The sequence below is a fragment of the Delphinus delphis genome, chromosome 15 (genome assembly GCF_949987515.2).
Source record: "Delphinus delphis chromosome 15, mDelDel1.2, whole genome shotgun sequence".
In the NCBI taxonomy this organism is placed as follows: Eukaryota; Metazoa; Chordata; class Mammalia; order Artiodactyla; family Delphinidae; genus Delphinus; species Delphinus delphis.
The window spans coordinates 82,303,251-82,316,273 of NC_082697.1; the positions used below are offsets into that span (position 1 = coordinate 82,303,251).

Below are 13,023 nucleotides of genomic sequence, written 5' to 3' on the forward strand. Positions count from 1 at the left end.
AGCTCCTGGAGACGAGCGGCCAGTGAGTGAGCCCTGCCCACACCATCGCTGCTCCCTGGTCAGTGGTGGCATTTCAGTGATTAAGCTCATACACGCGAACAAAGTAAGCATTTTAAGGCCAGAAATGGCTTTCTCAATCTCATCTCCTTTTGAAGTCTTCTGCTTCCAATATTAAGGCAGCGCTAGCGTGCAGACCTGAAGTATTTGCTGTTCCACCGTTCAATCCAACAACAAACATACACGCAACCAGGCAGGTAGTCTCAAGAGAACACGGCCATGAAAGCATTCCAAACGATCCATCCCCTCCGCAGGATGCCAGCACCCCCGAGACCACATCACATACCTCCTCGTGCCAGTTTTCCCGGAACCAGACCATCTGATCGACGATGCCTTCCAGGGAAGACAGCAGGGTCGGGTGCAGCTCCCGCTGCATGTGCATGATTCGGCTGCAGCGCCACATGGGGGCCGTGGCTCTTATGGGCCCTGGATCTGATGCAGAATGGGACTGGTTACCCACTGAACTTGGCTGCTGCTGTCCAGAATCTGAGAGCAACACACACAACGCCAATGTCAGCGCCAAACTGACCGATGGGAGAGTCGGTGCTCTAAGGACCCACCGGCCAAAGGAACGCTGGTTCCTGCCGGCGTGGGACACATCCCGGGGCGCTTCCCAGGGGCTGTGTGGGAGGCGCCCTGGCTCTAAGGAGAGGGCGCTGCGGAGAGCGCAGCCCCTACAACTGGGCTTCCAGTGGTTCCAGAAGGCGTATGTGTTGAGAGAGAAAGCAGGTATGGCAGCACGTAACTGGTGGGTCTGGGTGAGGGTGTGCAGGCTTCACTGGACTCTCTAACTTCAGTGGAAGTTTGAATATTTTTTTAAATGTCTGGCAGAACATTTCAAAATTCATTCCTTGTATTAGAGCTCAGAGAATCTAGAAGTAGTTAACAAGTCAGCCTACATGTTCTCATCTAGGTAAACCAAACCACATGTATAAAATGCCATCTTTGAAAAATACAGTCACTCGGGCTTCCCTGGTGGTGCAGTGGTTGAGAGTCCGCCTGCGGATGCAGGGGACACGGGTTCGTGCCCCGGTCTGGGAAGATCCCACATGCCGCGGAGTGGCTGGGCCCGTGAGCCATGGCCGCTGAGCCTGCGGTCCGGAGCCTGTGCTCCGCAACGGGAGAGGCCACAACAGTGAGAGGCCCGCGTACCGCAAAAAAAAAAAAAAAAAAAAAAAAATACAGTCACTCACTATATAAGAAATATGTTGTAGGGACTTCCCTGGTGGTGCAGTGGTTGAGAATCCACCTGCCAATGCAGAGGACACGCGTTTGAGCCCTGGTCCGGCAAGATCCCACATGCCGCGGGAAGATCCCACAAGCCACGGAGCCCATGCGCCACAACTACTGAGCCTGTGCTCTAGAGACCGTGAGCCACAACTACTGAGCCTGTGTGTGCCACAACTACTGAAGCCCACATGCCTAGAGCCCGTGTTCCTCAACAAGAGAAGCACTGCAATGAGAAGACTGCATACTGCAAAGAAGAGTAGCTCCCACTCGCCGCAACTAGAAAAGGCCCGCACGTAGCAATGAAGACCCAAGGCAGCCAAAAATAAATAAATAAATATTTTAAAAAAGGGAAAAAGAAATATGTTGTAGAACCTCCTTTGCTCATTCTTTTAGCTTCAGCTCTCTTAGAATAAAAAAATCTTAACTTTCAAATGACCAAAACACGCATCTACCCAGGTACCCAGGAGGTTGGAGCTAGCACGCTGTGCAGTCCTCACCCACCCGGCGCAGGACCAGAAGATGCTGCCACTGTCCGGTGGATGGAGTCACCTTCCTAGCCAGACTCTGGCCTCGCAGCATAAATGTCTACATATTAAAAACGTGGTAAAGCAAGTAAACGTGGTGTTTACAAAGCACCACGCTTAGTGGGTAACTGAAACCATTAAATTATTTCTTTACGCACCAGAACTATTCAATATAGATTATAAACCTCTATTTCGAGTACGTTTTTACATTTGGTGAGATTGATTTCTATGCTGATCCCCTGACAGCTGAAGATATTCCTTATAACACCGTAACTGACATTTATAATGTTTACCAGGATGCATTTATAACTAATGAGGCAAGTTCAACTTTATAATTATCTATACCTAAAAATTTCATATATTTTTTTCTACTTAGGGATCGAATCACTCAGGTAGATGAACACCCTATTACGCTGTGGTGAAGGAGAACCAGAAACTTCACTGGGAGATCAGGTTTTATCTTCCAGACCCACTGTCCTCTCAGGGACTAAACACAAGACCAGCCCACATGCTGGAAAGGAGCTGCAAGCGAGCATGTGTCCGCGGCAGTGGGGACCTGGCCACTGCACCCCCCAGAGACGTACCGCTCTTGTAGCGCTCCCGCTGCTCTATCTTCAGGGTCAGGTACAGGGTCCGGATGGGAAAGTAGACGGCTTGGGGATACACTCGTCCAACCTGCTCTGAGACAGTCAATCATGAGTGGGATGCTGGCCTGCACTTGGCCACACCACCGACCTAATACACACGAGGCCGGATTAAACAGCAAGTCAAACATCTAGTTTAGCTTTAAAATATCCAAGAAAGAGCAACATGGTGTACTTCATCAGTTCTGCCCCAGGACTACTGATGACAGAGGGAAACCACACTTTCATTTGATTCAGTTAATATGAGGATGACAAACACTCAAGTCCCTGGATCTCACTCGGGCAAATGACAGGAAAACACAAAATGACACCAGTCTTTATTCACCAGGAACTGTGAGCTGATTCTAACTGACAAGAAGGCTCACTAGCGAGTAACTTTACTCTGCGTAACTGCAGGAAGGAGGAGACTGAACTTTTTCTCTTTAAGGTAAGACATGCCGGTTTTACCAAATTGGGGTTATATGGCTCCTTCAAAAGGGCTGAGCAGACATTACCCAGCTCTGCCACAGGGAGGCTGGCTAACGTACAGTAAGAGATATTCAATGAGTGACAACACCAAGTAAAGGGAGTCTGCACCTTGACAGATCAGCTCCAAGCGAAACAACAGTCAGTACCCAGGAACACAGCTGCAAGCGCTCAAGGGAAAAAGAAAACCACTTCTGGGTACCGTGTGGATGATGCACCACATGTGAAGAACAGACAGAACGATGAACAAGTAGCATGTCCCCAAATGCTTGTTATGACGCTGTTCACATGTGAAAATTACATATATGACTGTAATTTTATAAGCAGCAGCACAGTCAAAGGCACTCGATCCCAGACCGACTGTATCCAAATCTCTATTGTTCAGGCCCTTCCCCTCTCGGTCTTTTTGCAGGAGAGGGACAATCTGGAGCCACTCTCAAAATAAGGGTAATGAGAGCCCTTCTACAGGACCCCGGGCCCCAGTCTGTCCGACTCCCCAAGCCCACCCAGCGCACACAACTTGCAGCCTCGACAGCTGCGGCTGAACAACTAACTGTACAAAGGGCAATAAATACCACAACTGCGCTGAGTTTTCTTCCGGAGGGAAGCTCTGAAGAGCAACTAGCACACGATGGGATTTCAGCCATAAAGTATCAACCAGATACACACTCACTGTGAGTAACTCTGAGTACTCACTAGTGACCTTACATTTTAAGAGGATGTTTATTTTACGTGTATCTTATGTGGCAACACATTCAAGGAAAGAAATGACCATTTTAATACTGTAACTCTAGCAGATTACTCCACGCCAACCCTGATATATTCTTCAGTCACTTTCAAGTGTGCGCTTTATATCAAGTGATATCTAATTGTGTACGTCTTCCCATCTCTCTTTGAGCATGCGCATTTCCTTTCTGGAAAAAAAAAGGATGTGAAATGAAGACAATTTTTTTGTGATCAAAGATGCCTTGCTATTCCCACCTGGCTAATCAGGTTCAAAAGCAGCTTTCCCTCAGAGCCAACCAGACAGGTGAGCAACTGTGGGATCCAGGCCAGCCACTGGATGGGTGGCACACCGATGCAGTACTTGTCGACGGCATCTGCCAAAGTATTCTTGTCATCATCAAAACTCAAGAGCCACAGCACCTAAGACAGAAGGGAAAATTCTAGAGTTGAATGAAAATCCTAAGGCTCTGATCAAGTGACCTTTCCTCCCACCTTAAAATACCATATAGAGTAACTTCACTGGCATCGTGGGAAAATATCTATAAAAGGCCCAACAATATTGCTAAACCTAAACGTAAATCTTATGAATAAAACTGAAAATTTAAATATAGCTTTCATCCAGATTTAGCTTTAATGCCCACTAGTAACTGACCCAGTCGGCTGGCTAGTGGTGGCCAGTGTGACCCCAAGGGGTTTCAGCCTGCTACTCCACACTGCAATCTCCCCAGAACAAAATGGGCTTCTGCTAAAGATCTCAGGTGACAACCACCCTAGTATCAGGTAGGCCCCGTGTTGGCAGCCTGGTGTCCAGGGACGTCTGAAACAATTACATCTAAAAATAAGCAAACCTGGAGTCAAGACAGTGAGGTGGTTTCCTGGTGTGACTACAGTCAGTCTGTTTCTATAGTCGGCTTTAACTACTAGGTGCTGATGTTCAATCCAAATTTTGATGTTAAACCAAGGAATTCTAAAAACTCCTAATCTTTAATGGATAAAACATAAAAGCAGAACTTATTCTTAAGTTTCTGCAAGAATGGAGTCTGGGTTGTATTGATGTGTTTCCCGGGAGGGCTGAGAAGGCTCAATACTGGGGAGGACACTTGGGCTCAAGCGGCCCCCCACTGGGCCCAGGTCAATACCGGTCTTGTGCCCGGCACTGTACTGGGGGCCCCGCGGATGACAATGCAGGTGACTGAGACCTCACCCTGCAGTGTGTGCAGAAACCAGGGGATTCAACGTCACCTGTGACTAGAGCTGACCAGCTCTGTGACTGTGCATGGTCCCTGCAGGTGAGAGATCAGAATCTAACAGGTGTCTAGCAGGTAAGCTCTCTGGGCAGACCCCTCAGCAGTCTGCAGGAATCTCTGTCCAATGTGAGGTCCCACAGCAAACACTGGACTTGAGTCCTAAGACCCAGACTCTAGGTTCAGTTTTGCTGCTTAGAAGACCTTTGACTCCAAGTATGTCCAGGCCTCCATTTTTCAGCTTGAAGTAGAACCGTGGACTATACTTCAAAAGGTGAAGGGAAATGAGAGGTAAGGCATGAAGAAATGCCTCATGCCCAGCACAGATCAGTAAGTTGCTGAGTTTTCATCTAAACTTAAAGGCTACCGGGTGGCCTTTGGTCAAAGCTAATTCTTTCAGTCTCACCTTGGCTAAGTATTTTCTTGATTTGCTCTCATTCTGATGCCGGCACGCATGCAGGTAACAGGTAATAGCAGACACTCCAAGATGCAGCTGCCGCTCCTTCACGAAGATGTTTTCCAGGTAATCGCCCCACATGGCCCAAGCTTTCACCAGCACATCGTGCATCTGCACAGCTGCAGAAAAGGCTTTGTTTGCTTCCTCAGACCTGTGAAGACACAAAATCAGAACAAATTTTTTTAGGTGAACATCATTTAGCATAAAATCAACCATTTTAAAGTGAAGAGTTCCATGGCATTTGGTACCGTTAAAATGTTGTGCAACCGCCACCTCTGTGTGGCCACAAACATTTTCATCACCCCAGAAACCCCGACCCCTGAGGCAGTCACTCTCCATTCCCCCACCTCCAGCCCTGCTGACCACTGACCTGCTTTCTGTCTCTATGGATTTATCTACTCTGCACATTTTTTATTAATGGAGTCACATTGTGATTTTTTGGTCTGGATTCTTTCAATCGGCATTGTGTTTCTGAGGTTCATCCACGCTACAGTACACGTTAACACTTCCTTCCTCTTTATGCTGAATAATATTCCAGTGTTTGTCTACACCACATCTTGTTTATCCATTCACTTGAGTTGTTTCGATATTCTGACTATAGTAAACAGTGCTGCTGTGAACCTTCACGAACAACTACCCGCTTGAGTTCCTGTTTTCAACACTTTTGGGTAAATATCTAGGAGTGGAATTGCTGGGCCATATGATAATTTTTTGTTTAGTTTTCTGAGGACCTGCCATACTGTTTTCCAGTTGACTGACCCCTGCTCTAAAGCAAGAATCATCTCCATAAAAGCAATCAACTCTGGGGGCTTCCCTCGTGGCACAGTGGTTAGGAATCCGCCTGCCCATGCAGGCGACACGGGTTCGAGCCCTGATCTAGGAGGATCCCACACGCCTGTGCACCTAGAGCCTGTGCTGCGCAACAAGAGGCCACCACAATGAGAAGCCTACGCACCACAATGAAGAGTAGCCCCTGCTTGTCGCAAATAGAGAAAAACCCACACACAGCAACCCAATGCAGACCAAAATAAATGAAATAAAATAAATTTATTAAAAAAAAAAAAAAAAGGAATCAACTCTGTTCCAAAATGGCATGCTGAGAAACTGGGGCAACGAATCCATGTAATCAGCAGTTCTCTGTTCAAGCAATTCATGTTTAAAAAGTTTTTTAAGTACTACACTCAAGCTGGCCCGTCAATTTGCTGCAAGTTATTACCTTCCTAGAGGTACAATATTTGAAATACCATCCCTGACAACTGTCACTAAGTCATATCAATTTCTAGCTTGATCTTCACACTGGCTTCAAGTTATAAATAACTATTTAAATAATCTGATGAGTCTTTCTCTTATCCTCCATCTATATAACATACATACTTGTTGATCTGAGCCAAGAACATTCCCTTCAGTGCATAAAATTCAGCCGTCATCTCTTTTGTGAAGTATTTTAAGTTTGTAGATTCAATAACTTCAAGGCCCTGTTTATTAAAAACAGAAAAAAAGTTCTTGAATTTTCTAGACAATAATATAAAAACCTCATTAAAATATTGATCTATGTAGCAACTCCGAAAGGTCATTGACAAATATACTTTAAATTGACAACAGGCTTGCCCACCGTGAATATTTGCTGACTAACAAGTAGTATTTAAACTCAATCACTAAATGCAAATTCAGTTCTAGACACCGTAATGGTATTATTTTCTCCAAAGCTTTACCATATCTAGTCAGTTTCATTGTTTTTATTAATATTCCTCTGAACATAGCCCAAATCTACCATATACCCTCATAGTTCTGCAGTTTTTAATTTTCTTTCCTTAACTACATTAACCAAGTAGAATAGAGACCATCACATATAATTCATTCAAATACTCAAGCGGCTTCCTGTCCCTTTCTTGTTTTGGCAGGACTGTTCCCCAAGACCAGAGCTGTGTTTGTAAAGTTCTAGCCTCTTTCCCTGTGTCTGAACCAGGCGTTTCCACATGGACCCTTCATTCCTCCCCAGACCTCCTGGGCATGGGCGGGCAGGCACGGGATCCAGCTGGCACTCTACCTGCATACACTCGTTCTTCCCCATGACGCCTGCCAGTTGCAGGTAGCATTTGACTTGCTGCCGAATCTTCTGGAAGCAATCCACGATAGGGACGGTTGGAATAGTATGAATACGACTTAATATATCCAGAGCTACATTGACCAGTCCCTGTTTTCGGGCAATTTTTCCATACTGGATGATTGCTGAAGCCGATGCGTGAACCCCAAGCATAGCATTGTTTGAACTTGGATCATGCTGAGAACTATTCTCATAGGCAGTTACAATAGCTAGAGAGCAAAGAAATGAGTTTTCAGTCCATGTCAAACATTTTTCAAAGTGTTCCACAATAAGGCTTAAATAAAAAATGAAAAACAAACACACATGGCTTATGCAATGGGAAGCTCTGTGATAAACCCTCATTACTTTTCCTCGTATTCTGTATCAAAAGGAAGATCTAAGAAGCACTAACTCTTGAGTTGGGTGTTACCGTCTTGGCTAACTAAACCATGAAGGTCGCTCTGAACAAATAGATGTCTGGCAGGTTGAGGGGAAGAGCAGAGGGGACCAGGGCAGGTGAAAGAGGCTACACGCTGCCACCTGAGCGCAGCTCTTCCTCAGGGGGCTTCAAAACACAGAGGGCCACAACCCAGGCTGTGATCCCACTGGCCTGTGCCCCTGCTGCAACAGTGTCCAGCAGCACGTCTGTTTTAGCTGGAAAAAGGGAAGAGGTAGGGGGAAATTCTTCCCATCTTTCACCACCTTCATCTTTACCCTGTCATAACAACCACCATCTACCATGCCAAAAAAGAGAAAATCCGGTAAAAGAAAAAAAAACAAAACAACAAAACATAACCAAGACATGAAACCAGAACAGTGGGGTGTCTGGAAAATTACATGATGAATGCATGCCGGACCAGGTAGGTTTACCCTGGTAATGATGCTGCCGCCACATGAAGACGCTGCTCCAGTGGGACAAATCGTCAGACACGATGGGCAGCCGGTTCCTCCAGGTCTTCACCACTGTCTTCATGTCATGCAGGCTGTTGTTCCTTCCCAGGTTGGTGGGCTGTAAGCCTGCGTTAATTTGAGCGGCTTCCTGAAGTTCAATGATTTGCTGGGCTGCCTAAAAGGGACCAGCGTAAGAGATTCCACGGTGAGCATTAAGATTGAAGGAGGATAACAAACCAGAGTCAGTCAGGAATCCTCACTGTGAAGAGCTCACGATTCAATTACCAAAGGAAGCGCTGTGCCTCAGATGCCACGTTTAACTTACTCCATACCTCAAACGCTACTCTCGTGGTCCCTGTCCCCATCCCCCATTTTAACGCCTCTGCTCTGTGGCTGCTGTGACACTGGGGCCTGGAGAACACCGACTCCCCCCGCCCCCCCATAACTATCCTTTTTCTGTTCCCTTTGCCACCAGCTAAGTGTGGCTCTTTGTCTACCGACGCCCAAGACCAGAACAGCCTGGTCCCCCTGCCCTCAAGCTTTACTTCCATGGACATTTGAAGCCCGGAGCCACGTCAAGCATCTCAGAACACGGTTCTAACGATCTCTTTGGGCTGATACATGCATTTTCATCACATCCCTATAAATCTGTCATTTAAACCCCAGATGTGTTGCTGGCTCCAAATTTATGGTGCCCTCTCCTTACGGGGAGGCCTTGGCCACAATTCCGAGCCTACTCAAACTCTACCTGTCAAGCTTCACCTGCTCTCCCACAGGGACTTTTCCCTTCTCTAAATCCTTGTATTTATTTTCTGTCCTACCACATGGCACTGAATCATAGACTCTCTCTTAAAATTTTGCTTCTTATGGATATGTCACCTCCCTCCAGCCTAATTCTCTTTTGAGGCAGAAAGTTTTAAATTGTTTGAATCCCCAAACACAGCACCAAGTTCAGTACTCAGTATCCTTCTGTTTCATCTTAATTTTAAAAATTTAGGAATTTATGCTTTCCATCTATACTTCATTACATTTAAGTTAAATTCATTACATTCCGGTTTCTGAAACCTTTATCTCATCCTTCCACCAAAAGCTTACCGAAAATAGAACAATGGGGTATTTGTTTTATAAGAGCTTTACTGAGGTATAATTGAAACATCATCGAAATCACCTTTTAAAGTGTACAGTTCAGTAGTTTTTAGGACAGATCTTCCTCAACTTACCATGGTGTTATGTTCCAATAAACTCATCCTAAGTGGAAAATACCTGAAGTTGAGAATGCATTTAACACACCCAACCTACCAGACATCCTAGCTTAGCCCAGCCAACTTGAATGTGCTTTAAAACATTCACACTACCTAACCCAAAGTCTATTTAATAATAAAGTGTTGACTTTCTCTTATAATTTAGTAACAACTGTACTGAAAGTGAAAAACAGAATGGTTGTATGGGTTCAGAATAGCTGTAAGCATGTGCTTGTTGACCCTCGTGACTGCATGGCCAACCAGGAGCTGAAGCTTGGTACCACTACCCAGCACCACGTGAGTATCATACCACATACACTGGTCTGGTCAAAATTCAGTGTTCAAAGTATGGTTTCTACTGAATATAGATTGTATATATATATTTTTTCACACCATCATAAAGTCAAAAAATTGTTTCACACCATCATAAAGTCAAAAAATTGTAACTCAGCGACCATGTATATTTTTCCTAGAGCTATATGACCATCAACCCTATCCAGTTATAGAAAGAAGCCCACAGGTAGCCTCTCTCCACTCTTCCTCCCCTAGAAGGTGACAACCACTAATCTACTGTTTATCTCTATGGATTTGTCTATTCTAGACATTTCATATAAATGGAATCATACAATATGTGGCCTTCTGTGTCTTGCTTCTTCACTTAGCATACTTTCAAGGTTTACCCATGCTGTAACACATACTGGTACTTCATTCCTTTCTACTGCTGAGTAATACTCCATTGTATGAATATACCATTTTAACTTATTCATTCATCAGCTGATGGTCATTTGGAGTATTTCCACATTTTGACTATTATGACTATTAACACTATAGACATTTGTGTGCAGGTTTTTGTGGACGTAAGTTTTAATTTCTCTTAGATTTACACCTATGGGTGAAATTGTTGAGCCTATGGTAATTCCATGTTTAATATTTTGAGAAACTGTCAGACTGTTTCCAAAGAGCAAGCACTATTTACCATCCTACAAGCAACATATGAGGATTCCATTTTTCTCCACATCCTCACCAATACTTGCTATTACCTTTTTCATTCTAGCTATGCTAATGTGTATAAAGTGGTATCTCATTGTGGTTATGATTTGCATTTGCCTAATGACTAATGATGTTGAGCATTTTTTTCATGTGCTTATAGGTCAGATAAAACTTTTTCAAATATTCCTGAACTGGGCTTCCCTGGTGGTGCAGTGGTTGGGAGTCCGCCTGCCGATGCAGGGGACGCAGGTTCATGCCCCGGTCTGGGAAGATCCCATATGCCGTGGAGCAGCTGGGCCCGTGAGCCACGGCCGCTGAGCCTGCACGTCCGCAGCCTGTGCTCCGCAACAGGAGAGGCCACAACGGTGAGAGGCCCGCGTACCGCAAAAAAAAAAAAAAAAAAAAATTCCTGAACTACTTCTATAAAGTCTGTGGTCTTTGTAGAATGTAACCACTAGAGTCTCTGCTCAGTTAGCTTACTGGTCAGCAAATGATTAGACAGAGATTTCCGTAAAGACCTGAAATGATAAGGCTCTGTGTGCCTTTTGCAGCATGCCCTCATCCCTCAGCCAGGCAACCTTCAATTCTGCCTCAGCCTTTACTTCCCACTTATACAGAGCCCCAAGGTCAGCCAGAGGTGAAAGCTTAGGATCTTCTCAAGTCTCTCCTGAGCATGTGTGCACAGGATGTATGTGTATGTGGTCTTCTAGATTCCCAGGAATACGTTAAAGCTTTTCACAATGTATATAGACATCTCATTCTCTAATCTTCGCTTTCCTGGGACTGGTGTTGCTACCTCAGGCAGCTGTGATATTAAACAATTGCCAGGGACTATTTCTGACAAACGCTCTCACATATGACTTTCTCTACTGAGCGAGCTCTGAGTCAGGTCAAATAGAGACAAACCCTGTGAATAGGGTTTTTCTAGGAGCTGTAGTGCTGTTTAAACAGTGCCAGCATTCTGGGGCTGGGTTTTTTTTGGGGGGTCTCTAAATCTGTACTGTCTTCCACTGGTGGCTGCTAGGCTGGTTTTCACAGCTACTATGGTTGGAAGCCGTTGGCTTTCAAGGCAGACCTGGGGAGAGGGGTAATGGGGATAGGACAATTAAATGCCACAAACCTTGCTATTCTTACTGAAATACAGCTGTTTTTCCTTAAATGCTCTCTGGATTACTGCAAATCTTTAAATTTCAGAGTTGTGAAAGGTTGGTTTTAACAATTTCCCCCGTTGTGCCCATTGATGCTATTTAGAAGTAAAACTTCAGAGGCCCTTATGCTGCTCTTCTGGACAACATGACAGCAGAGTCACTCCCTCCCCAACAGCGCTCAGACTCTGTGTTTCTTCCTGACTAGTGGCTGATCCAGGAGCCCAGTACTGATGTTTTCAGCAGGCCAAAGGGGTAGACGCACCATCTAAAATCCCTATCATAAGTCTGGGGTCCTAGAGTCAGTTAGACAGGAATGTTGCTGTGCAAAAGCACCAAAACTTTTCCCCTCAGTGATTTTTTTGAGGGGTGGTAGTTGAGGAGGAGGGGGGACAGACACAAGCTGTAGTTCAAAATACATTATAACTTATTAAAACATGATAAATATTTCAAAAAATTAGGCATTGTTTTAACGTTTATAGGTTTCGAAAAAAGGTACTTATATTTAACTTTTTTAAAATAAACACTTCTCTGAGCTCATCCTTTCTACCTCCTCAAACTCCTCAGACTCTAAAATTAATAGTTACTGAATGATCAAACTGAATCGTTTCCATAAAATCATTCTTGTCTTTGTTTTCTATAAGATTTCTCAGCTATGCTGGTTGATAGTGCTACTTGGGGGAGGAAGTCATCTCTCTAAATGCAGTCAGCTTTGTAACCAAACTAATCAACAAATAACTGAGTATCAACTGTGACCACAGCAGTGGAAGAGAAACTGCCTTTAATTTCACTTCCAAAATTCCTGAATCAGGATTGTCTGAAATACTGCATTTTATACTCTGTACTTTGAATATATAACCACACAATAATTTCTATTTATTCACAACTGTGTTATTCATAGCAATACTTAGTCATTCATCCATAATAATACTCAGTCATTCTCAATATTTCTTGCATTGACAACTTTTTCCTATGTTCATGCAATAACTTTTTTCCTAACAGCTACGACATGCAACCCATCTTTGCCCTTTTAGAGGATGTGGAAGAAAAAGTCCACTTTAAATAAAGGCTTTAGAATATCTTAATAACCTAGATTAGAGATGTTATATACCTGCAAAATAACACTACCTTAGTGCACACCTTGAGAAAAAGCCAAAAATAATAGATACAAAAAGGAAAAATATCAAAACAAAGCGATTAATTGCTTCAATGAACTTCTGGTTCACTATGACAATGACAAAATAATCTAAGTATATTAATAAATAACTATATCATTTAAAAAATCTATAAAAAACTACACTATAAAAATCAATATAGCAGTTTAAG

At 44.1% G+C, this 13,023-nt stretch overlaps 1 protein-coding gene across 6 annotated transcripts in view; it reads right to left on the reverse strand.

Annotated features, from left to right (window-relative positions):
• Positions 1-13,023, reverse strand: part of TRRAP (transformation/transcription domain associated protein) — a 109,605-nt gene that overhangs the window by 19,140 nt on the left and 77,442 nt on the right. For 3 of the 6 annotated variants that reach the window (XM_060032429.1, XM_060032427.1, XM_060032426.1), the window contains 7 exons: positions 8,268-8,496; positions 7,395-7,660; positions 6,722-6,822; positions 5,297-5,498; positions 3,902-4,066; positions 2,396-2,486; positions 344-543 (listed from right to left, as the gene is read on the reverse strand). In XM_060032429.1, coding sequence (XP_059888412.1) covers positions 344-543; positions 2,396-2,486; positions 3,902-4,066; positions 5,297-5,498; positions 6,722-6,822; positions 7,395-7,660; positions 8,268-8,496 — 1,254 coding nt within the window. The remainder of the gene's footprint in view (positions 1-343; positions 544-2,395; positions 2,487-3,901; positions 4,067-5,296; positions 5,499-6,721; positions 6,823-7,394; positions 7,661-8,267; positions 8,497-13,023) is intronic. The other 3 variants (XM_060032431.1, XM_060032428.1, XM_060032430.1) reach the window with 2 other exon arrangements.